The 27,178-nt window shown below is 43.1% G+C and overlaps 1 protein-coding gene across 1 annotated transcript; it reads right to left on the bottom strand.

The window, feature by feature from the left end:
- On the bottom strand, positions 1-27,178 carry syndig1l (synapse differentiation inducing 1-like). The gene is made up of 4 exons (XM_061705147.1): positions 26,822-27,178; positions 19,469-20,051; positions 7,362-7,499; positions 1-4,157 (listed from the first exon to the last, which is right to left on the bottom strand). Exons 2-4 carry the CDS (start codon positions 19,955-19,957, stop codon positions 3,999-4,001), a joined length of 786 nt encoding a protein of 261 aa, XP_061561131.1. The 5' UTR covers positions 19,958-20,051; positions 26,822-27,178; the 3' UTR covers positions 1-3,998.

Raw genomic sequence — 27,178 nt, 5'->3', positions numbered from 1 at the left:
TATTTCTCGTTACATTTGAACATGTCACTTTTGTTTTTCTTTATGTACACGCACGCACACAGGAGCGCACACACACACACACACACACACACACACACACACACACACAAACACATACTGAAATCATTCAGGGGTCCGCTCACTGCACAAAAGCAGGTTGCCAAACAAAGAACGCGCGATACAACACAAAGCATGTGGTCAGTCGTTGTGAGGTTAAACCAGGGGTGGGCAAACGTCTGCTCAAGGGCCACATTTGATTTTCAAAATGGACAGATGGGTGGGGGTCATACATAGTTCAGGTATCGAATAAATAAATAAATAAAAAGTTCTATGAGTAATGGTTATAATACAAAATTAAAATTGTTGATTTTAGGAAATAATCCTAATTAGTTTACAAATTATTTAATAAAATAAAAAATACTTCATTGTATACAGAGTGTCCATAAAGTCTATATTTGTTTTTTTTTTCATTTAATATTTACAGTAAATGAATTGAGGAATTATTTAATGAGAAAGTAGATACAAAAATCAATAAAATAAATAAATCCATCAATATTAATACATCTGAGGAAAAACAGCTATAGTCATGCATCCATCCATCCATCCATCCATTTTCTGAGCCGCTTCTCCTCACTCGGGTCGCGGGGGTGCTGGAGCCTATCCCAGCTGTCATCGGGCAGGAGGCGGGGTACACCTTGAACTCCTTGCCAGCCAATCGCAGGGCACATAGAAACAAACAACCTTTCGCACTCACATTCACACCTACGAGCAATTTAGAGTCTCCAATTCATGCATGTTTTTGGGATGTGGGAGGAAACCGGAGAGCCCGGAGAAAACCCACGCAGGCACGGGGAGAACATGCAAACTCCACACAGGCGGGGCCAGGGATTGAACCCGGATCCTCAGAACTGTGAGGCTGACGCTCTAACCAGTCGGCCACCGTGCCCTATAGTAATGCAACAAATATTAAAGGGGGCTTTGCAATCAAAAAGCAATCACTTTTTGTTATGTTTGGTAAAACAGTAATTATGGCTTGACAGTATTTTTTGGGGGTGTGGAAACGGGAAGGCATATAGATACATGAAGTCCGCCGACACATTTAAGTCGCCAGCACTTTTCACGAGCTCATTTTGTATTTAATAAGGGTACCCGCTAACCACCAGACCAGTAACAAGGTAACAGTTCAGCATGAAGCCATTGGGGGTTTGCCCGCAAGAATGCGACAAATGAGTAACACCTCGTAAGTCACACCTTCCTTCTCTGATGGTTGTTTTCCTCAGGCACAGTGGTTTCTTACATGTGTAATTAGAGACACAAAATGGGACTAGAGAAAGCAGATTTTTTTGTCACAGCTCATATTTATCATCTACTACTGTCAAGTCATAATGACTGCTTTTTTTAAGTTGGAAACTCCCCCTTATGATGGTCTCTTGATCATGTTAATGCTAGGTGGGCCACAGTACAGAACGAAGCAGGCCTTATATGGCTCACAGGCCATACTTGGGCCACCTCTTGGTTAACCACATACGACATATTAACCGACATCTCAGATTAGCCCAAAGTTCATCTCTTCCAAAATCAACAGACGCCATGTTTACACTTGGGAGAAAAAGTGGCCGTTGGAACTAGCACGCTGCATCCGAGCGTTCCCTGGTGGAGACGTTGACTTCTTTAGCGGATCGTTTACAATAATAGGCCGCTGACACCGCGGCCTATTATTGAAACGAATGTGCTTGTGCTATTTTAGGGCCACGCTCCGGAGAGTACACAATCCCTTGGAGGAGAAGGGAGAGAGCGGGAGAGAGAGAGAGAGAGGGAAAAAAGAGGCCATTACACTGAGCTAATTGTGCTCCATAAATGTCAGCTATGACTGATGCATGGGAGCTAAGCCGAACGTCGCCTCTTGTGCTCTCGCGGCGTGAACTCGAACTCAAAAATAAAGTCACCTGGGTAATTAATCAACCTTTTTTACATACATTTCGTCTTTCGCTACCATTTGCTGTCACAGAATGTTGCTTGTTTCTTAAATGGAAGAAGCTCGCTGGCCCCCCGTTACAGCCTGATCAATTTTAATTCAATCTTTTTTTTTAAATAACCAGCTCCTCTATATATAAAAAAAAAATAAAATTATAATAATAATCGATCAATCATGGTATGGGCGGCGCGCTGGTGGTAGAACACCCGAATTGATCGCCCACTCATTCCGACGCTGTCAAAGCTTCTCCACAAATTCTGCATGATTTACAACTTCCATAGACGACCAAACTTGCTTTTGGCTTTGAGTATTTTATTTCAGATGTTCAGGTTTTTTGGAGGCAACAGGAAACATTCCGTACAAGGAAGTGATTAAGGGTGCGCGGTTACCTGCGGTGGATAATCTGGGGATTTGCCAAATCTCAAATGAAAAATGTTGAAGAACTGTGCCATTGAGAGTGAGAACAGGCACCAAGAAAGTGTGTTTTAAGAAGTTAAAGTGGGAAAGAAAAAAAGATGACTTAAACTATTTATTTTTAAATGACGTGGTCACTCCATATAGCAGATTTTCACCTATTGTAGGTGGGTCTAGAAAAACATATTCCCAGCGCATTAAATGGGGATATATATATATATATATATATATATATATATATTAGTCATTACTCAAGTGCATTTTGGCCAATCAAAAGGGTGAAAAATGAGCTGACTTTTCTTCATCAACATAATGAGATATGCATACATTTATGACCATATGCATCATTTAAGTGGCACTCACCTAAAGCGGGGGTAGACACACAATTTAAGCATTTTTTTTTTTTTTTGCTCCCTTTTGATGAAATTTAGTAAAGGCTCCACTTTCCTCAAAGATTAACCTGAGTGATTATCCTGTAGTGTGGGGTTAAAATCTTAAACATTGTGTACGCAGCTTTAGGCAATATCCTCATTGTTCTATCGTTGATTATTGTTTAAATACTGGCGATAATGGCGCACGTTTTGAGAGAAAAAGCTCAGTTCTCGACATCTACACATAAACGCAGAAGATGGAGTCTTGGAAATACACTGGCCAGGGTTTTTAAGAACAAAAACGCATAGAAAAATCCACTTTATTTTTTATTTCCATGTTAATGTGGACGCAGCCTAAAAGTTCATTGCCACGCGTGCCAAGCTACAATGTCTCTGGGGTCGGAATGTTTTTTTTTTTTCCCCATTTTTTTCCCTCTCTATATATTTTTTAACCTTTACCTTTCAGGCTGACCTTTGCATTCTTTGCAATGCGACATGGCGACTGTTTCAGATATCTTGTAGAGAAATTACTCTAAAAGGCCAACGTGTGTTGATAACAATTCCATCATCGTCGTTTGGTTAGAGTTCTCTGGTTATCTGGTTGGAGTGGGCACGGGTGGTGTGGAGGTACAAGCACTCCGCTTGTACCTTATGGGGCTAATTCTTTTTATTTGTCCCAGACGCTTGGTAACGCACGCAACACCACTGCCACAAGTGTAATCAAGGTGTCTTCAGACAGAGGGCGAAAAACAAAAACAAAGCACATTTGGATTGTAGGCAAACAACATCTGGCATGAGACGATTGTGTTTTACGGGCTTTGACACATGGGTAGTGACATCTTCCCGTGGGTCACATAAAAGCTATGTGATGTTTTATGCATTAGAAATGTTGCTGTTATCAGTCATGGTGTTTCTTGAAAGTTCTTTTAGGATACTGGGAGGCAAGGAGAGCAAAGACGGTTCTTAGCGTTCTTAAGCTTGCGATAACGCTCGCCGATCAATCCGGCGAGGGATAAGCTCAATGTGATGTGAATTGGGCCGCCGATGAGGAACACATCCATTCCTTTAAACCTTTCCACCTTACAGCTTGCCCCCTTCCCTGCTGCTGTGCTAAATCTGGGAAATCTTCAGGAGGGTGGCATGGGAAAACTGTACAGCCACCAAAAAACGTTGCTCTAAATTTTCAGGTTTCGGGCGCGGGGGGGGGCTCTTCTGTTCCCGACAGATACCGGTGTCAGCTATATGTGTCCTGGTTTTGAAAGGTAGGCGATGAGCGCCACCACCACCCCCACGTAGATGCCGGTGCCGATGGTGATGGAAAGGGCGGCCAGGAACAGAGCCCGTCGGGAGGCGATGTTCGCCAGCGGGAAGTTGCCTTTGTGCACAGCCTTGGTGGTCTGGGAGAGAGAGCAAAAAAAAAAAAAAGAAAAAAAAACATCAGAGGTCAGAGGTTTTAGTTCTTACGCAAGCTGTCTGTTGATTCAGCGCACGTTTTGATGACTGTTGGAGGCCGTGCTACGAGGTGGCAATTAGTACGAAAATGTCAAGGACTGCGGCTTGTGCTAATAGGCGCCGTCGGATGATAAATGGAAAATTCATCATTTGAAAATTCAGGGACAGGCGTTTACAACCTCGCCCAAATGTATGAGCAAGCTAGAAATACCGACATTTTGACAAGCGTCAAAAACAATATGAAGGAGTCGGGAAACCGGGAAAACCACATCCTATTGAACTCATCAACCAGAACACGACGCTAACAAACAGCAATTACGATGTAACAGGTGTGTCAAACTCATTTTTTTAATTGCAGGCCACATTGTATATATTCAGCCAAAATGAAAAGGATAAATCTATTATGACGTAGACACTTTGCAGACTTCAGTGTGCCACATACACAAAAAAATGTCTACCCGCCAGGCCTTGATTTTGACATGGGATGTAGAACGAGGGTTTCCTGGAGAATAACAGCAGAGTGGAGGCTGTGGAGGATACTCGAAATAGTACCTGGTATTACATACGGTATCTGGTTTTGGCAGTGGAGAAGGGGGGTTAGTTCTTTGTTTTGGGGGATTAAGGTCTTTGTTTTTGCATTGTAACTTTATGTAAACAACCCGTAAATGTGCCAAAATGCTAAGCTAGAGTTTTGCTACATGCCTTAGCATTGAAAGCTAACATGCAGTCAACACAGAACACGTTAGGCTATTGAAGATAACTTGATAGGGGGGTAAGGGTGGGCTGTTCATTTGCATAATCATGAGAGAGATCTCTGCAGCGTCTCTTCCACTCGCGACACTCATCCGCATCTCCAAACAACACACATTCACACGATTAGTGTCGATAATGGGAGCTCCGTTCCGTTTGCTAATCAAATGAATATGGCCATATTACATTCATAACATGTTTACATATTCAGACCTTTAAAAAAAATAAAATACAATAAATGCTTTAGTAGCTAGTTGCTCTCTGTTTGTTAACCTTGTGATGGGACAAAAGACGCTATTGATCTGCTCTCCGCAAACCTTATTACGCTCTCTAACTTGTTTGTCTTTTTTGTCCTCGGCAGAATCGTCTGTTTTACGGTACTTAGCTGTATGCGGAATGCACTGGATGCCAACATTCCTCAGATGATCGAAATGAAATCTTTTAATTGGACCTCCAGCAATATTGCGTTTACAACGACACATGCACTGCCAGTGACGGCTTTAGAAGTCAAATATCCATGTTAACTGGGAAGGCTTGCAGTGTAAAACTCGAGAGGGTTCTTGCTTTGGCATTGGCGTAATTTTCTTGCATCTAGGATTAGATTGTAACCGTCAAAATGATCAGGGATCTTGCTGAGTCAGTCCCTGAAATTTTGACGATCAGTTGAAAATGGTGACGAGTAGCATGGCGACAAGGAACGTGCCATATCATCCATCTTTTGCCAGGTATCTTTCAAAATCAATGGTCTACTTCAACTACTTTAAAGAGCTCTCGAAAATTGCCTGTGGTAGAACGATTTCTGCCATGTTTGGTCTCCTAAGCAAAATCAGTAGGCTTCTTGGACTGACAGAGAGAAGTAATGCCTCATTTTGAATGATGTACGGCCAACAATCAAGCTCTCTATGCGTCGACAAAATCATTCAATTTTCCTTTGGCCCCAAAACTGGGGAGCAGCGAGGTGTGCTGACAAGCCGTAAAATGAAGCCCACCCGTCACTCCTCCGGATGGCACCGTGTAAGGTGCGGCGGGGGAGAGTCCATGGCTAAAACATGACCTTCACTTCCACATAATTAGCCCAGAAGGATGGAATTAGCCGCTGACAAGATAATTCATCCCAGCTTCCACTTCCACTTAAATGCGCTGACTCCTTTGGTTCTTTGCATGTACTGTAAATACACACTCCATAGCTTTATGTGCTTTTGGATGCCTTTAAAGTATTGATGGAGCAGGTGAGCGATGAGAGAGTTTTCAGCAGTTATTGATTCCCGCCCGGACAAGAGGTGAAATTGCTCTTTGTCCGACCGACGCCGGATCGTTTTGACGGCAGACCCAACGATGATTGGCATGTCATCACATGTCGTGCAGCTATTTTAACCCCGCCCATGTTAAGTACATTTGTGCAAACTATGGGCCACGTATTACACTTCATTATCGACAGGGTTCTTGCTTTGACATGGAGAAGATTCAAATGAAATAAATTGAGAATTGTCACTGGTAAAGATTACTGTCAAGGGACTTGTGTTATTTACTGTATTATTGACTTACATCAGCTTCATTCATGATTGACTGCGTGGATTTTCACTTTATGTTTCAATATCAGTAATTTTCCTGTGTTCCAGCCTTGAGCTTCACAAGGCCACATGGACCTAAATGAGCATGTGATTGTTATGGCACACGTAATAATGATAATTATATCTTAGATTTATTTATGCAGCGCCTTTCAAGGGGCTGAAGGACACCCAACAAACATACAGGCAGAACTTTGAGAGGGATTGTATTTTTATTTTATACTGTACTAGCACTTGATGCCACACCTAGCATTGACGGTGACTGCTTTGAGCGTGATTGTTATACCACACATAGCTTGTAATACACTCCACATAACCTTACCTTGCATAGCCTTGACATAGCCGACAACAACACTGTGATTGTTGTGACTTCATTTGGGGCTGCATAAAGATTACTCCAATGAGAATTGTGTTATTTACTATAATAATTAATTAGCTTCATTCATTATTCTATTAATTGCATTCATTTTCCCTTGATGGTCTTTCAATATTTGTGATGTTTCAGTCTCGAGCGTGTGATTGTTATAACAACACAGCTTTAAAAGTGATTGTTTTGAGGACACACGTGTGTGTGATTGTTATGCCACACGTAACCTCACAACAGGTGTGCAATTGTTGTGACATCACTTGGGACTGTATGAATTGTAGCTTGTACCAACCAAAGCTGCATCTCCCTCGGTGATGAGCATGTTAACCCGTTTTCAAGGGTTTGGGGTCATTTCAGGGGAATATACAGGTTCTTCTGGAAGTGAAAATACTATACGAGTAAAAAATTATGTCTTGTCCACAGTGTGTGTGTGTGTGTGTGTGTGTGTGTGTGCGTGCTCTCACCCCCTGCGAAAAGTAAAATGCTGCGATTCCCAGAGGCCAGAAGCAGCAGAGCATAGAGAAGATGGCCAAGCCAAGGTGGTCCCGCGGAGGCACCACGATGAAATTGTCCTCGCTCTCGCTGTCACTGGAGCAGTCTGTCTGTATGGGACATAAAGGATACTGTATTATACATGTGTATATATTTCGAAACATTCAAATTTGTGGTAATCGTGAAAATGGCAGGTTAACAAGAGCCCTATTGGTTGAGCACATCTGATTGAAAACTTAAAAGCTCAGTCGATTCAGTCGATTATTGTGTTGTATATCCTTGTTGTTACACTACTATTTGGCTGTCGGCTGAATAAACGCCGCCTCAGTTCCTTGTTTAAGCTTTCGTTACAGATCGGTAACAAGCTCGCACACTTTATGGGCGTGTGACCGCGGACGAGGCTTCTCGTGCATCGAATCCTTGTCGGAACGGGCGCATGGCAACAAGGGGCTCGAGTGGGAGTGAAAAGAATATGCATTCAGACAATGAGAAAGGCAGACGAGTCTTTGCCTGCTTGTGCGTAATATGAACGCTCGTATTCATGGACTTTTTCTCTCGCTCCATTAGTATCTCATTAGTTTAGTGAGATGGAGATGCCGACGTTTCGTCAGCCAAATGACAAAAGACGTCATGCTTGAATGTACACTTTGAATGAAGCACTCAAGGCATCGAGTTCGCACATCTGTATTTTTTTTTTTTTTTTTTTTTTTTGTTGCAGGCTCGTCACATATATTATTAATACAACGTTTTCATCAATAACCTTCCCCGGCAACAAAGCCGAGACGTGTTTGGTAATGAAAAGACATCAGAGATTAAGGCCACATTAAAATGTATCCCGTTTGAAGAATAATCTAGTGCAAGGGTGGAACATAAGAACTAAATGAGTGGGGGGAAAAAACAGGTGTAATGATGTATTTTCATACCCAAAGAGAATTCTGACTCACAGCCGAGTGTAGCATCCTTAAGATTTCTTTCATTTGAGCAATATGAGGAGGCAATGTAATCCCTTTATTACTTTTAATCCGGGCATGTTTTTTGTGGTCTGCGATAAATATTTATTTGGTGTCCTCTCGCCACCATGAAAAACAAATGTAACACTGAAGCTCTAACTATTTTAAAGAGATGGAAGAATCTCTCTCTGAATGTTCTGAACTCCTTCTTAGCATAGCATGGCGCTCAAATTCGCACAGCTGAAGTCATAAAAAGCTCTCCCTTTGACAGCAAACCCTTAAATCAAAAGCAAAGTAGCGCACTCGATTTTGACTCCATTGCTTCAAGATGAATAAACAATTCCATTCAATCGGCACAATGGCTTTTCCGTTCGACAGTTTAGTTATGCAATATAATGGCTCTGTATGCTTTATCATCCGGAACACTTTTGCCTTAAATTTGATATACTCTCCCTGTCGCAGTTTGTATTAAGAGGAATATTTATTGGAAATGCAGATTGTGAATCTTATTTACGCATGTGCCAACACACAACCAAAAAGTTAGTATGAATACTCATTCAGAAATTGCCAGAACTGAAAAAAAATATGATTGGAAATATTATTGTCAAAATGACAAAAGTAGTCGCGATATCTGTTAAAAATGATGTTTTGGCAGACCAATTTACCTCAAAGTCATCCAATGTTTTTCTAGGAGTCGAGACATCTTTCTCCCCCTTATAATGAAATGAAACAAGGGGCCTCATTTTCTCAAAGAAGCTCATCTCGCGATGAGTCACTTGGCATTCAAAGCTTATCGTCTTCAACTATGTGACCGTCTTTGTGTAACCGTCCGTACTTGGTGGGAGTGAAACAATTTAATTGTAACAGCACGGACCGCTTACTTGATTGATGTCGGGATTAGCGAGTGGGCGGTCAAGTTTGGCTCACCGGCCCCACTAATCGTAGCACAGACGCCGGATTAATGGACTCCCAAAATAGAGCCGAGGAGAAGAAAACAAGTGTGTTATTACTAAAAAGTGATTGGAACAAGAAAAAGAAAAAGTCCTCTGCAAATGCAAATTGGGACACCCTGCGAGGTAACTGGTAAACCAATGTATGTAGGTAGAAATAAGCCTTAATTCTGCATAATGGTCATTGCTATCATATCATCGCTGTCCGGCAGAATCCTCGCATCTCCAAAATGACAACTTTGCAGGCACTTACAAAAAACAAAAAAAACGCCATCTTGCTTGAGCTACCAAGCGCTGCATCGTTCAAGTTGATATTATATAGCTAGCGTTTTCCATTGCGCATCAACACACCACCACACCAAATCATGTTTAATCGCTAATTGAATCCGCTAAAAAAAGAATCACTCATTTATTATGAATCACAGAGTAACAACTATAACTATAACTCTGACATCCATGAAACCGAAGAATGGGAAAACATTATTACTATTAAAATATTAATTATGCTTCCTACACTTTTGCCTGCAAGTTTAGCACGGTGTGGTGGAAATCGACTATACGCGCCATTCCAATCATGCGCGATCTATGCATTGAGTAAACCCTATAAAGCAAGTGAGAACACAAGCTATGCTGGGATGTTGGCCGTGTTGTTGGTTTAAATTAACTGGCGTAAAGATTGGAGGATGGAGTTGTCCAAAAGCCACCCGTGCGCTGGGAGCTATAGGAGAAGCGCATTATCTCAGCCATCTAGCTCATGTTTGCAGAGATCTCGTCACAACGGGTCACTGATCCCTCCGGCAAGCCTTCCCGTTAACCAATTACCAAAAAAAGAACAGCCCTACCATCCAAAGTCTGTTTTAAGCAGAACCACGTCGGCCAGATATTTAACGAGCGAGCGGCGTAACGGCTATATGCGGGCGGCTAAAGGCTGTGCTCGGATGAATCACTCGGGGCGTAAATCCTGTCAACATGAGGCAATAGCCTGACAGCTAACAAAGAGCTAATGGATGCTGTCACAATCCTCCCGAGACAGAAGAGGTTTGCACGTTGTTTTGTTTTTGTTTTTTTGCCCAATGTCCTTTCATTTTTACATGTCCATGATAATTATATATGCTAAAAGTCTTCCACGTGGCAGGTCATTATTGTGGTCCTTGAGCATCTGGCAGGTTGGTGGTATGGTTCAGTGTTCAGGCATAAGCAGGAGATGAGATCTCGAAAGGTGTTACAATTCTGTACTAATCACAATTTAGGATTCCTCGTCTTTTAACTGCGATCGACTTTTGCGAATCGTCCAAGGTCAAAAATTCATTTGCCGCAAAACACAACGAATAGTATGTCAAACAAATGACCCACAATGACAACGTTCTAATTCTCGACATACTGTATCAGTAATATATTGTCATTAGACCCTCATCTAATTAAGCATTGTGTTTTCATGCCATGCTTTTATATATAGCACTGCTATGAACCCCCGCAATATCACAGTTCATTGTTCACGCTTCAGCGATGTCACAAATTTTTAAGCAATTTTTTAAAGGGTTTTTACAGTACATAGGCAAGTCTGAATTTAGAGTTGCTCACCATTTAGTACCATATAGGTCAACTGGAAGCGTAACAGAAGAAGCAAAAAAGGTCCCCAACTTAACTCCAGTCATGGTCATTGTTCCCACAGAACAGAGAAAATACAGTATATGCTTGTGACTATTTTCTTATGCTCTATTTGTAGGTGTTGCTGCTCCATGTGAGTTAAAGTTGAGGTTGTTTGAAGGTTTGTGATTACCGGAATGTCTATGCTCATTTCTGTTAGCCCATCTATGGTCTTTCGCATGACCTGTATTTTAAGATTAACCGTGCAAACTTTCATTAGATGAAACTATATGGTTTTGTTGAACATTTTGGTGTTTAAATATAAAATGTTTAATTGTTTTTTTTGTTCAGTTTTATAGTAAACAGCTGGGAATGCCAAACAGCTTGAAGCAAGCAAACTTTGCCTCTTATTTGGAGAACAGAGGAAGACCTAAGGAGTACTTTAAAAAGTACTTGTTGGACTGTATGATTATGCAGTAGTTCATCTAGAAAGACTGAAAAACATGAACTCTATCAAATCATGGTTGAGGCACATTAATTTACATGCCAAGCATAGCATTATGACTGATGATTTACTGTGCTAAAAGCGTCTGTGGCGAAAAAGAGAATACATTAAATACAGGACACGCAATCTGCATATCTAGCGCCACAAGATTGTGTCTGCAGGCGCAACAACGCAAATGAAAAGTCATAGACAAATCTGAATGCAATTAAACTTCTGAGCAGAAACGAGCGCTGGCTTTTAAAATGGTCTCATAACGCAAAAGTCGCTGTCAGAAATTACACAAATGAATATTTGTGCTCACAGAAGAGTAGAAATGAAAGAAACAACTTTGCCGTCAACAGAAATTCAATTACATGGCTGAACGAAAGAGCAACCTTGATGAGGAATTGCCATGTAAGATGATTTAGCAATTGATTAAAAATGCAGCAGAGTCGAAATTTAGGCGAAACCCGCGTGCGGCGCGTCGTTATCAGAAGCGACAGAAGTCATGTACTTTATCGGACGGTCACTTTTTGAAAAATGATCAAAAAGAGATTCGCTCTCTCATGTAGAGGAGTCAGGGCTCGACAAATGGTGCAGCTTGTTCCGCTTTTGGATAACAGCTCGTCTCGCCACCCGAGTCCTGACATCCACGCCACGGCCTTCTGCGTCGCGCACCTGCTCCAGATGGTTAATTTATGCCGGGGCAGGAGCCCAAGGCCTCAGAGGTGAGCAGGGTGCTTGTCTTAAGACTTAATCATTATAAGACGCTGTGACAGGCCACTTCCCAAAGGGGAGTGGCTTCGCCGCGCTGCTAATAAAAGGCCTTGAGACGGGGTAAGAGCTTGGTCGTGACGTACGAGGCATGCTCGCACATTCATTGCGACTTGTATTCGTTTTCTGAATATTCTCTACGGTGCGGAGGAACTGATTAGGTAAGGGACAGCAAGTGTAACTGCCTCGGAATATAGCCACACTCTGCGAACAAATACACTGCTTCTTAGCCTCTGGCTGGCGGACGTCATACAGAGCGTTATGTTTTTGCCAGTACAGGGGTCTCCAGATTCGAGGTTATGAACGGCATGAACCGCTTGACTGTACTTACTGATTTTCTGGCTTTTTGACTCTGACTCTGCAGGCTGATAACTGCCCAATTTGAGATCTTATAATGATAAGGACCAGCGGAGCAGCGTGTTCTGGAAACAAGAAGAAAAAGGACGCGGCCGCTGAGTTCAATAGTCATGCTACTCAAGGATATCTTGCCAAATTGGGAATGGCAAGTAATATCCGCCATGAAAAAAAGTATCAAAGCTAGCATGATACCAATGAGTTGCAGCGAAACGAGGAAATACAGTATTAGTGACACGTACAGTGTTTACATAATTTTCATGAGAGATGCAATCATTACACACCTCTCCGCACGGTCAAAAACAAAGAGCATCAACAAACCCAGACAACAAACACATTCTCTTGTCGAGAGATCAGTGCGCAGTGATTTTGGCAGCCCAAGTGACTGAGCGGAGCTTCTGTAATTTGCAAAAATTAGATTAGACGCTGCCTATCGCCCGTAATAGGGGGGATATAATTAGCTGCATTTGGTGGCGTAAAAAGAGCTAAGGCCTGCGGGGAATTTTGCTCTCTGCTGATTGCAAAAGCAACCGTATGGCCTTGTAAATTAAATGTTTAACTGCGCGGCAACCTGACGCCACAGATGATATGTTCCATACTTCCATTTGGGAGGGAGCTGATAGCAACTATTTGGAAAAGGCGAGCTTCCACAGGTGATTGTCCACCACATCCGAATCAGATCAAGGGATAATGATTAATTCAATTCAAATTGGGGGCGGTCATTAATTTTTTCTGACTTGATGCCAATTATAATCCACACTGGAGAAGTTCCTTTTGAACTTTTGCAATATCTTTTTCTAATGACTCTGCTAGTTTCTAAATTGAGGACAATGAAGCCAAAATCTGACCAAGTGCTGGAGTCATTGTTGGACGACACGGACACGTGTCGGCCCTTCTGCTTGAGAAAAATGGTTATCCCAATTTTTAGCCGACAAGAGGGCCTCAACGTGCCTGAAAATAAAAAAATTTAGCAAATGCTCTATATCATTGTGAAAAAATATGTTGTTTTGGGGAACCCTAATATATATATATATATATATATATATATATCAGAATCAGAATCAGAATCATCTTTATTTGCCAAGTATGTCCAAAACACACAAGGAATTTGTCTCCGGTAGTTGGAGCCGCTCTAGTACAACAAACAGTCAATTTACAGAACACTTTGGGGACATAAAGACATTGACAAAAAACAATTGTGCAAAAAGATGCAGAGTCCTCTAGCACTTAGAGCAGTTCGAACGACTAATATTGCAATAGTCCGGTGCAATGACCATTGTGCAAAGGGCGCTGAGACTTCAAGGAGTGTATGTGGTTTAAAGTGACAAGTAGTGCGATCATCTGGGACAATGTGGGTTGTGCAAATGTTACAGATACTCCTCAATCCGTGTGCAAATGGAGCAGATGCTACTCTGGCATGAGTGGCCAGTATATGCAAATAGTGCAGCATATATATATATATATTAGGGTTCCCCAACACAACCCCACAAAACACACTTAGGAGAGCCCCCTGGAAAGTTAGTTTCACTGGCTGAAATGAATTTGGGTCTATCATAACAGGATGCATTAAAAAGTATCAAGGATCCATGCCTAAAATTCAATGGGAAGTCGGCAATTCTGATTTGAAGCAGACATCTGCAGGCGATTTACCAAATCGAAAGCAGGTATGCTAGACAGACGGGCGGTATGACATTGTCATCTTTTTTTCTTTTTCTTTGCTCTTGTGGTTGGAGCATGGCATCAATTGATCATTTCCAAGATTCACCACAAAAAGGGGATGCCAGCTCCCATTCACCGTTGCTTGCTGCTTTAGTTAAATCCGATTTTTGTCATCTTATCATCATATCATATCAACAGTGGACCTTGCTGCCACGGTGATCAGAACCTGTTAGTTTGCACCTCGTCCACCTCGTCTGTGGCCGATTTCATACCCTGACACCCAAACAGAATTGTTTACTCTATTCCCATCAGTAATCTGATATAGACCATTTTTCGCGTTTCCCTCTTTCGCCAATCCCAGAGACCACCATACCTGCCTTGCGCTAAAGTCTGGCATGTTGTCATGGCAACAAACTGGCATTGCTGGGGGTTTAAAGCAGGGGGATTGTCCAAGGAGTCTTCCTTGGACTATCCCCAAGGTGAAGGTCAAGGGTTAGACCACTAGAAACCTCTGCTATGTCTCTGTGTTACCAACCATGATTTTGGGCAGTTTTCATTCACCTCTTCGCGATTTGCTGAGGCCTAAGATGCCAAAAAGCCCTCTCTTGGTGCCAAGGAAGTATGTTGACGTGACATATCTCAACTGAGAAAAATATTCAAAACCATATTCAAGGGGCGTCAATTAGTCGTTTTTTTTTTTTCGCTATTCACGGCAAGGCTTAGTCTCCTTGCCTCAGTCTCCTGCGAATAGGAAATTCGTGTAGTGGTAGATTTCTGTTTCCCTTTTTCAGCAACTGCCAATAAACTGCTCGGCCATATAATCGAAGATCCGGACAACCCTTCGAGATGCAGCCACCTCATCTGTCTCATGTTCTTTCTGACGTGGTTAAAAGTGTTCCGATAAATGAATGCAGAAATGTGCGATAATGAATTCCGAACATTTAAATCAGTGTTCATTCAGCTTCGATAATCATCATACCTCCTCAAGGGCACGTCCGTTTCATTTTCCCTTGAACTTGCCGCCTCCTTAGGCTGCTGCTTTTTTTTCTTCCTTTACATGAAGTATAGCGGCACGGTGGGCGACTGATTAGAGCGTCTGCCTCACAGTTCTGAGGACCGGGGTTCAATCCCCGGCCCCGCCTGTGTGGTGTTTGCATGTTCTCCCCGTGCCTGCGTGGGTTTTCTCCAGGCACTCCGGTTTCCTCCCACTTCCCAAAAACATGCATAGTAGGTTAATTGGAGACTCTAAATTGCCCGTAGGTGTGAATGTGAGTGTGAGGGCGAATGGTTGTTTGTTAATGTGTGACCTGCAATTGGCTGGCAACCAGTTCAGGGTGTAACCCGCATCGTGCCCGTTAACAGCTGGGTTAGGCTCCAGCACGCCTACGACCCTTGTGAGGAGAAGCGGCTCAGAAAATGGATGGATGGATTTACATGAAGTATTCCCCAAAGCGCCAACAGTCTAATGATTATTGAGCTATGATAAGTCTGAACTGCCTTTTTTATTAGTATTTTATGTCACCGAGCAATGACAATATGAAGCAGTCGGGTAAGTCTTCCTTTCGGGCTGGACGCAAGAAATCTTTGGTATGTTAGCCAATTGTTTGAAAGACAACCTTGTTTCGAATCACCAAAATCAAATGATTGAAACAGATGGCCGCCCCATACTAAATACTGGTTCTTGCCAATGTTTCTGGTGACATGTATGATTCAACAATTGAATCACACTACCAACTACCGGCCCGGGATACACACCACAAAGTTACACAAATTTGTGTCCCTTTTTTGTTTGCTTTTACAATTTTGAAAGGAGTTTTGGTCTCTGTCATGTTGTGGAATGGCACCCCAAGGCTGCCATTGAATCATCTGTGACATTTCAGAGAGCTCCTGTCCGGTCAATAAATCAGCAGCTAGAGAGCATAAAGTAGAATTACGCTCCATATATTCCTTTATATGTCAAAGAGTTGCGACTAGGTTAAGACTAATACTTGTGGTTTTTTTTGTTATTTATTCCATCGCATCCTATTTCATAGCAAACGTCTGCTCGCCCGGTTTAACTGCATTTTTTCCCCCCGCAGTCGTATATTTTCACACGAGGCTATTACATTCCCAGAGTCACCGAGGGACACTTATGGTTTTTATAGGCGGGAGAGAGACGCCGTGCGATGGGATAAATATCATCCGTTAGCGGAGGACAGCTAGTGGTCAAATCGCTCGCACAAGCCGGCGCTTACTGCCGCATTGAAATGATCCAATCGTTATTGTCGTTTACTGCTAAATGAGAGAAAGGATACCTGTGGAAGATTTCATGAGAATTTATGACTCCGGCTCCGGCTGCTGGTTTCTGCTCTACGGAGGGCGAACAATATGTGTGCACTGAACTGAGGCGTGACCACATTTTCCATTTAATGAAGGCATAAGCGCCTTTCTCCCGCTAGTGAATATGGATAGCCCTTCCAATCACACCTGCCATTATGTACAATACTAGCTGGAGAATACGCTATTCTAAAAGTCTGCGTTGATATTACACATCGTTTTCTCCAAAAGGTACATCGATTAAAATCGAAGAAGAGTGTTTTTTTTCCCCTTTATTGAAATTGCACCCGGGCAGCAAATCCACATGCTTACACCGTCAAGTAAATATGAAATAGACTGACAAATGCAGCTTTCATGCATAGGGGGTGGTGGAACAGATGGCCGTCAAATCCTTCTCTCGCTCCAGTGCTATTTTGTATTCAGGTGAAAATGGCGGATCATTTTAACGGAGGGAAGGCGTGAGGATCAAACGGACAAGCGCACGCACACTTCGGCCGTAAAGCTGCTATCGCTAACAAGCATGTCAAACCCAATCTTTGATAGCCTTATTACGCTGACGTTACCGTTAAATGCGTTTCCACCTATTAGTTAGGACCTTTTAATTGGCTGTCGAAGTTCTGTAGGCAGATTTGGGCTGCTGAGGCATGTAGGCACTACTCACAAAAAGTTAGAGATATTAGGCTTTGGGGTGGAATTTCAGGATAAACATAAAATCCACAATAACCTATACAGGTGAACTTAATTTGACCTTCTCTAAACTTTAGAATGCACAACTTGCAGTTCTCTAACAGAGTTGAAAGGCAAAATTCACAACAGTCGTTTGATCCTTAAATGGACCAATATTTGTTTTCCAGGAAAATCCACTTCTAAGCCTTTCTGTGACTCTTTCAGTCTCTCTGATACAAACTGCTTCTCAGTGGCCATTTACCACTGGGAATGTCCTTTTTCACCTTCACCAGAAACCTGTTTTGAAAACAGCTGCGTTACCTTCTCCCTCATTTTACTCTTTCCACCCTTTTTGCGTCGTGCTGGGCCATTTGCACTCTTGCAGCGTTTTGGGCGCGGTATTTCAGTAAGCGAAGAATATCTGCGCTATTGGACTTTGGCCGCTTGTCTACGATACTACAGCCGTTAGGAACTTTGCCCCAATGTGGAGCCGGCCAATGTCCGTTCAGCGAAGAATACATCCTGGGAGAGAAATGTAGAGGGACAAGAGCCGCTCAAATGAAGTCAAGCGCAGCAAGAGAGAGGAGATAAATGTGACAGGAGAATGGAACCTTTCCTTCTGTATATGTTACTAGCAACGGACAAATTATCGTCTGTTAGTTGTTTGTTTGCATTCAAACTCATCTTATAGCAAACGTACGTGACGTCCTGCACGATGTGATCGCAAGATTACAATTTCAGTATCCCTGCCAGAGACATCTATGATCCCGGTGCCCTCAAATTGGTCGTTGGAGAGCTACGGTTGTTGTGAAAGTACCCTCGACATAAAGTTGTGTTGAACCGAGTTAAGTTGAGCCCTTTTTACACTGGCGGTGTGTTGTTCTGTTTCAACAGCAAGGACAAGGAGTGGGGGAACAATTCTTTCTGCGGCTATGTGGTGATGCAGCAATTCTAAGAGGGCCTTTGCGCAGTCTGGTGCTCTGGCCCTAATAAAGACTCTTTAATGTAGATATTTGGTCCGAAATAAAACCATCCTGGACGATACAATCTTGTTAAGTAGTCGTGTGATTGCTTCTTCGAGTCAGACTAGAAGCGAGATGGTAGAGTCAGTAGTCTGCTACATAATGAGCTCAACTGAGTATTTTTCTCTTTCTATCCAGAAAAGCTGACCTCTAATGATGATGTTTTTCATATGCGTCTATTCATTTGTGGAGTGGAGAGAAAAAAAAAACATGAGCAAGAGTCTAATGTGTTTGAACACCTGGGAGCAGGCTCCAGTCAACTCGTTCTATTCAGCCTTCATTTACAAGCCAAACAGTTACATAAGCGCGAACATGTGCTTTGCAGTTTTCGCATTCCCGCTGTCATTTTATGACATTTCCTCCATTTGTCACAATGCTATTTCAGCAGCCACATGTTTTTATCACCTAATTCAGCTTAAATCCTGCCGGGTGGTAGCGTTGCAGGACAACCAGTCAAACTGGACACCCTATCCCCACTTCACAATCCCCTTAAATCCTCTGGAGTGTTTGTGTGCCATAACTGTCCGGCTAATGCAGCGTTCTCACTTAATATCCCAGGGTAGAACTGGCAATGGAGACTTATGGTGATGTGAATTTACAGCGGTGGGAAATGGATGACAAGGTCAGTGGATCTGATGGGATTTGCGGTTGGGGGAAAAAAAACCAACAATCCTTTTGGTGTTATTTTTATACGAGTGTTCATACACCTCTGCAGGAATACTAACCTGGTGTCTGTTTACACAAACGCACGACACCTGATGTGCACCGCTAAATTGAATATCACAAAATACGTAATTTGCGGATGATCTAATCATCTAACCAAAATGTAAAACGTTCCCTCATGACAAAAAATTCAAGTTTGAGCTGATGATATTTGACAGATAGAGCATCTGAATATGTTCCATATGATTTGATGTAATATTTCCATGCAGAATTGTGCCTACAATCCATTAAAGAAAGAAGAACCCACAATGGGCGCTGCCTTCCTACTTGTACTGTATATAGAGTAGGAAGTGCACTTATGTTCTGAGGCTGCTTTGTAATTGGGCACAGGTGTCTTGAATCTGTGCTGTGTAGAGTAAACTCTGAAGACTATCACGGAATTGCGGAGCAAGGTTTGGTTTCTGTTATGCTCTGGGGCTGCTTGGCCACATCTGGCACAGGATATCTTTTGCAGCATACAATGAAATCTCAAGACAGTCAAGGCATTTCTTTCTTAAACAGAAGGCCCCTTTGTCCATGTTTCTCCACTAATTACAGAATCGTGATTCCACACAGTTTAAGATGTTCACACAGAATAGTATCTGAAGGCCTTACCTCATACTCTACGTACTCTTCTTCCTCCACCTCGTACGAAACCGTCTGGATCTTGACGTGTTCACCGTCCTCCAGCACCTTAGCCTGCGGTTCCTCCGAGCTTGCCGCGTCCCCTCCGCCCGAGTTGGACGTCTCCTTGGCCTTCTTCTCCGTGAAAGTGGTCTCGCAGCACTCACTTTTGTATTCCTTGGCCTTGATGCTGCCATTGTCCTCTTTGTACAGGATGAAGTTGGGCCTGTAGAACGCCTCCACGGCCAAATGCAGCGAGGTGGCGTCCAAGAGCTGCTGCGACTTCATCTTGCCGTTGCTATTGTAGCCGCCCCCGCCGCTCACCACATCTCTCGGCTTCCCGCCGCCGCTCTCACCACCAAAGTAGTTGATAAAGTTCTCCTGGTACTGGTTGTTCGGGAACTCACCTCCGTAACCGTTGACCATGTGCTTGCTATTTTTGTCCAACAGAGGATTTTGGAGCTCACTGAGGTTCTCCATAGCAACAGCGGGGCAAAAGGTGGACTAGCTTTTTAATGACCGGCGATTCCTTGACGTGCACTCGAGACGCTAGCGGCATTCAGCACTCGGAAATCTGCAGAGGAAAGAGACAGTAATGGAGAGGAAGTGGGAGTCTTTAGAGTCTCAAGCAGACCTTTTGGAGAGTACGTAAAACTACTTCCAGGAGTTGCAGCTTCAACTCAATTTGGTTAAATTTTCTTAATTAGGTTCAATTTGCCAGCGATTGATAAAAGTTGGGAAATTAAGGTGACATCCATCATATGTTGTAAACCAAGGGTGGGCAAACCTTTGTGCTGAGGAGCCACATTTGCTTTTATGAAAACGAACAGCTCAGGCAAGTCATTTGTAGATGAGGTGTAAAAAGAAACATGTAATTCATACATTATTTCATGTTTATAAATAATAGAATTAAAATGAATGAACCAATCATTTTATAAAACATAAATTTATTTATTTAAATTTAAAGGGGGGGAAAAAAAGCTAAATTAATGCAACAAATATCGTGCGGAGGAGGCCGTATGTGGCCCTCCAACCATACTATGCTCACACCTGCTGTAAACTCAAAGAGCATTTATGCTTAAATTGCGCTGACTTTGGTGGCACATGATCTAAGGCGAGCTTTTTGGAACATGTGCCCAGAAGTGTCTGGACATAAAATAGGTGATCATTAGTTTGGGTTAACGAGATTAAAAAAACATTCGGGTAAACAAGCAAAAAAGTGGCCATAAAGCAGTTTGAGGTGAGAACTTTTTATGCTGATTTTCCGCTTTGTGCTTTTGGTCTAAACAAGTCGTAGGAATAAAACTCATCAGTGCTTAACGAGTAGTAAAGCTGATAACTAATTGTACGCCTACGGAATGTCCCTGGCGGCCAAGGCAATTACATTTCAGGCCACTGTGGACAAAGCGGGATGGATGTGAAACAAAGGACGGGCAAACGTGACAGGCCGTGATTGCCGTGGATACCAGGCCAGATTTTTAAACTGTGAAAAACCGCCACAGCGGTCGATTATCAATTTCCAGTTCAAATGATTACAATAATATTTTGAATAGGAAATTAAACTCGAGATGTCGGCTGTGTTTGCCAAAACTTTTATTTCGTCGGATCCTCTACTCAACGTCTGTTGTAACAGGATGCGCGAAAAAGTCTCAAGGACCCGTGCATAGCGTTGAAAAATAAGCCACGCATTTTGGTTTGAAACTTCCATTTTGGGTGAATTCCAGGGGAACTCCTACGAGCGAATTCGCCCAAATGAGTCAAATTGGAAGCAGGTATCCTTAACAGATGGGTGGTTAAATTGTGAAGCTTATTGGGCTACCCCATCAAATGTGGGCGGAGCACATTACCAGGTTTAATGAATACAGTTATCCAATTTTTTCCTGATTTACTCTTTTACAAAAAATGAAAAAAAAAAGGTAAAGCACATTATTGTTCCTTCATTAGATGTCAAATGATACCTTTTGTTTTAGTGGTTTCAAATTCATGCTTGAGCACTGAAATTCTAAAAAGAACCTGCATTCAACCAGTTCATCTTACATGGTCTCGTTATGTCAGCTGGTGTAATACTACAATTTGCCAAGCACTGTATATGTCATTAAATGCGAGCCCAATAGCAGCCATTTAATTTTCATTTTGGACGGTCATCACGATGGTCAAGTAACCGCCAGCGGGTTAACAAGCCTCAATCAGATGACAAACGAGGCATCGAAAAAGCGTCCAAAACATCAAAACACAATCGAGCTGCTTCCACCCAGCCCCAATCAACCCCCGCGACCCTCATCCTCCTTTTCTAGGACGTCACCCTTGACCTTTATCTGATGAATGCGCTTTGGGAAGAGAAATGCCAAATGCAGATTAATTCAGGGGGTCCCGACCCCAATCGTGCGGTGCTCTTAGCGCTATTTCTACGTGCTTAATGAGATGTTTATATGGGAGGCACATAGAGTACAATGTGCTTGCAGTCTTGTCAGTGTTATTGGCTATGAATAACACTTGATAGTTTCCCTTTATGAATGTGCAAATAAGCCGTATTAGCTGCAATCATATATCCTTTTCTCAGACATTGTCACAAGCAAGCATTAGAGAGGTCACATTTGCATGGGTGTAAGAATATTTAAGAATAGGCAAGTACCGATACCAGGTAGCTATAAATGGTTCATATAGACCTTACAATTATCGGACACTCCTGAAGGCTGTCGATACCAGCCACTGATACTTAAGGGAACATTTTTAATCTGACATCAAGTAAGTCCTCCTCACCAGCAGTTGGCGCTACACTATGGCCATTTGACAGATCGGCACATCATCGTGTGCGTCAGAAAGAGAGGTCTTTATTGACATCAATCTGTCATGATGTTAATTGAAATTTTATGTATCAAAAGTACTAGTGGTATCAGTAATCCACTATCAATAACAGTGAGTACTCAAGAAATACTGCTACTGGTATCGGTCTGAAAACAACTGGTATCGAACAGGCCTAATAATAAGAAATATAAAGTATTTGGGTGCAGAAAAATCACCTAATATATCACGCGCTTTCCTTTCCTAACACGTTGCACTGTTTTCCTCTCCTCACCTCCATGAATAAAACACGATTCCCACACTCGCAGTTTTCCTGAAAAACTGCCTCAAACAGCCAACGAAGCTATCAGGACTCCTCCCAGTTGGTCTTCCCTCCTGACATTGCAGTTCTCTGGCTCTCGCAGGTCCGCAAATAGCTCCGGGGATGCAGACTCATGGAGTTTTTCGCCAAAAGTGGATGTGATTATGCACGGGAACCGAATTAAAATGTATCCCGTACTTGCTGCCTGCTTAGCATGCTGCCGCACGCCGCATCGCCGGTCCAAAACGACTGCTGACCCTGACACTGAAGCACACGGTGCCGTCATCTTGTTTTTAGAAGCAAACCATCCCAAAACTTAAGCATATGCTGCACTGAAATGTGTATTTGGCTGTCTGTTTAAAGCTTGTCGGGAGGTTTTCTAACTATAACACTGCATCCTTTTTTGTTTTAAATCCTACTAAATTCTTTGTTCGTGAGAGCAGGTCCATCAGGATCTATATTAGATGATATATTTAGATATTTCGCCAGCATTGCAGTATTGATTCGAGGGTAACCCATTTAGGCCGCAAACTCGGTGGGCTGCCATGCTGTGTAATGAATTGTCATCCTGACTAAATGAAAATCCAAGTACCAAACTTCGATGTTTCAATAAGACTCAGATTCAGAAAACGTTTTTTTTTCATCCCTGTGGGGCAATTAATTAACATTATACACGATTATCACATAGCGGCTGGCGTATATACAATAGGTGGCGCTATTCCCCCTCTTATGCTCCAAATATAGAGGGTGGGCTTTCCTTCCTTTTCTGCCTTTCTCGTTCCGAGGAATAAAAGTTGGGGTGGGAGAGAAAAAGGACTGAACAAAAAGAAAAGAAAGCACGCTAGAGAATTACGTCAACAATACGCGATGACGTCGATTATGTTGAAAATAAATTTTCATCTCTCCTTGGCCTGATGACATTGTCCAAAACATGGAAGGAAAGGTGATAAGAAAGTTGGGTGGCCCGCTCGCTCTTTGTTCTTGATTCAAACTATTCACCATTATTCACGGTAGTTGTATAAAAATTCACAAGATAACTTAAAAAGTGTACATCTACTTTTGAGCCACCCTGTATATTGATTTCGTCCAATGCAATATCAGCAAAACTGACTGACGACGCCATATTTTCCCTGCATTTACTCGTGAGTGTTTTGATCCTGAGACTGTGAATAAACAAACCGGGGTGGGTGTATGTGCTACGGACGGAATAACAAACGGGTGGGAAAGAGCAGAATGCATTTGTACTGCCGTTCTCCAGTTGACTGCATTGGAATGACAATAATTCAAGAATCCATGCACCAAACTTGGCTGTTTTCTAAATTATAATTCCTTTGGCATTCCTTTTAGGTAGCAAACTGGATTGGCCTAAATGGGATTCAAGTCATAGCCATAATCGCGCCGGTTGACTCCATTTTGAACGTGTCAGGGAAAAAATCAATAAACGACACCAACTTGGCGACCCAAGTGCAGCACAGCGGTCCAGAGGTGTCGGAAAACGAGGCTAGCAGATTAGCGAGCGTCGCGTTAGCATCCAGGAACGGGCCGGGTCGCGGTCACTCGATCCGTCAACGCGCTTCCGTCCCATCGGACCGTCAGTCAGCTGCACGCCGTCTGCCTGCGTCAGCCCACCGCCAGTCACCCCCCCGCCCTTTGACATCCTCCCCTCCAAGCCGAGTATTATCAGCCGAGGGGCCCCCCGAGGACGGCGTGGCCAGGCGCACCTGAATACCAATGCGCCCTATCTGTCGGCCATGTTTATCAAGCCACTATATCCCGCCCGACGCCGGCAAATTCATCTCGCTGTGATTTAATTTCGAATGCGGCGACGGCCTGCGCGGCGCATAATGAAAGGAGACGTCTGCTCGTTATTGATGGGCGTGCGCCAGGGCTCGGAGTAGAGAATGCGAATTCAAAGCGCATTTGTCATCTGGAGCACACGCAAGAGCAATCAATCAGTAGTGGCAACATCTACTACCCACACCTATTCACCATTCACCTAGTCACATTTTTTGTCCCTTTGAATCTATAATAATCTCAGATGTCACGAGATGCCAACAAAGCCCCGCTTAAAAGGAAAATAGTCATTGATGTCAAGGAAATATGTTGAAGTGATACATCTCGACTCAGAGACAAACATCTTTGTACGCTGGGGAGGAGCTAAATTGACCTTAGGTTGTTAGTGGAAGTTTCAGAAAGTCTTCGCCACGTGCATGTACACGCCCGGTTTCAGTACATTTTATCAAATCAAATCATCTGGAAGCCATTTTTAAGGGTAATGTTATTAGATGAGTTTGATATCTTAGTTTGTGGTAGATTTCTGTTTTCAACTACATTGTTACCTTGACTCATTTTCCATTTGTGTGTTTGTCCCATTCAGTAAATGACTGAAAGTACTCCTTACGAAGGGCATGCGAGGGCATTACAGTGTTTGCTCCATATTCAGTTGACAGCATGTCCAATTTGGGGCACGTCACTAATATAGGCAAGTCTAAAAAAAAAATTTCGGGGGGTGGGGGCAAGTCTAAAAAAAAAAAATATTCGGGGGGGTGGGGGCAAGTCTAAAAAAATCTTTAGACTTTACCACTATTCGCAGCAGGGCTCAGTCCTTATCCCCTGTGAATTGTGAAGTTTACTGTATTACAACTATATAAAACATCATAATCCACTTTTTGGAATTAAACGACTCCTGTGTCATCACGTAGCCCCCACTCTCCATGCACCCTGATACAAGATAACACCCTTCCGGAAGCCTCCCCCAAGCTCCCCGTCGGATGATTTTAAGTGTTCCTTGATGTGTAAATCCTCTGGTGGAAATGGAAGTGTTGAATAATTCAGCGGGAGCTTTCTGTCAATATAACGGGCTGCTGCCAGCCAGCACCGAGGGCCGACCTGTCTTCATGGCCAACTGATGGAGGCAACACAATGGAGAGTGTGCTTTGTCTGTTACCATTATGTCTGCTGTTTGTTTTCGAGCTTTGTGGAATGGTGACTCTACTTTATGTCACTCAGGCTTGACCATTTATAAAACAACAACACTGTCTTCCATTAAAGCGGACATATTTAGCATTCCCCCCCCCCCCCCCCCCCCAACAATTTAAAAGCAATTCCCAGGGGCCCCAATGCTCAAATTGCGGGGGCAATGTCGAGTAGGGCATTCGGGGGAGTCCTAGGGCGTTGCAATGAGGCAAGCGACGATAACCATCCAAGAGTGAAGGAAAAAAGCGAGCACTCATAAAGAGAGTAAAAGCGTCGCTTGTGCTTTCGCTCGTTGAGGCAGCACTTCAGCAAGCCACCAAATCACACCTTGTAATTATTAGCTAGTAAGATGTGAGAAAACCGTTTTGAAGAGCCTGTGAAGTGAATTCAATGATTTGTTTACATGTTTGAAGCACGTCACGAAGAGAAAACGGAACAGCAAGTGGCGGGGTGGGGGGGAGTCTGACTTGACAGCCAGCGTGTGGACAAGATCTTTGCACTGGCGTGGCCATTTTAGAGCTCCTCGATGTTGCCGTGTGGAAAAGCCCCGCGACGACTTGTGGGCTATATTTCAACCAGTGGAGGCCTTAAGCATATATACTGTCGTTTCACTGCTCGTGTCGTTAAAGCTGTTTGATGAAGTAGCTTCAATCGTTCCAGGTCATAGAAGTGGTATTTGATGACAGTTGACAATTGAACGGGGCGTGCCCACAACATTTGAAAACAGAGAGAAGTGCTTGATTTGTCATCATTTTGAAGCCTCATTTTATACACTTTACAAATTTGCCAGCATTGTTAACAACACACTTTTCTGTGGCGTGTCAAATTTTGAAGTCACATTTATTTTCGCTTTAAATCGTCATTGGGACTGCACTACTTTCATCCCAAATGGCTAAATACCTTCAAAAAATCTTCAGTACCTTAAAAGATACCTTATCTAGATTCTCAGCGAAATGTAGCAGGTTCTACTAAAACAACAACTTTCGTGCTTCTATACTTTGCAGAGGTCATCAAGATTGTCTTGATGACGTGCTTTAGCCTTACTTTGCTTGTTCCTGTTGCTATAAAAAGTACACGATTTTACACACACACATGTGGATGCGAGGCGCAGGTGGAAGTTGTGGACCGGCAACCAGCACCTACTCCCCCATGAGGATGCTGCTGATGACGATGGACACACTTTGCCTGCATTTGCACAGTTACATCCCAAAATCGTAACCATTTTACCGCTTCATGACTTTAAAATAAAATAGCAAACGACCTACCCGTGTTAGATGCGGGCAATCCCGATACAAATCCCGGCTCTGGCATCACGCTGTAGCCTGGAGACGAGCGCATAATCTGGGACTTTGCCATGCGGAGGAACGGGCGACGTGTCCGTCGGAGCTGGCGGCGCGGCAGCTGCGCTCCCCTCCTCCGCGTAAAGCTCTCTCCCGTGCGCCAACAAAGCTCTCCTTTCCCCCATGAAACACTTTTGTTTCCCAACCTACTCCTTCAAAATCGCAGCGTGTTAAAACATCATCACGGCGTGCAAGTGAGAGGATGCTCCCACCCAATCGTCTCCTCCTTCGATGAAACGCTGTGCGGAGCGGAAGGAGGCAGCGTCCTGCGTCTGCCGTTGC

Source organism: Phycodurus eques, chromosome 18, assembly GCF_024500275.1.
Source record: "Phycodurus eques isolate BA_2022a chromosome 18, UOR_Pequ_1.1, whole genome shotgun sequence".
In the NCBI taxonomy this organism is placed as follows: domain Eukaryota; kingdom Metazoa; phylum Chordata; class Actinopteri; order Syngnathiformes; family Syngnathidae; genus Phycodurus; species Phycodurus eques.
Note: the sequence above shows the minus strand (reverse complement) of the source record. Positions and strands in the feature narration are given on the sequence as shown.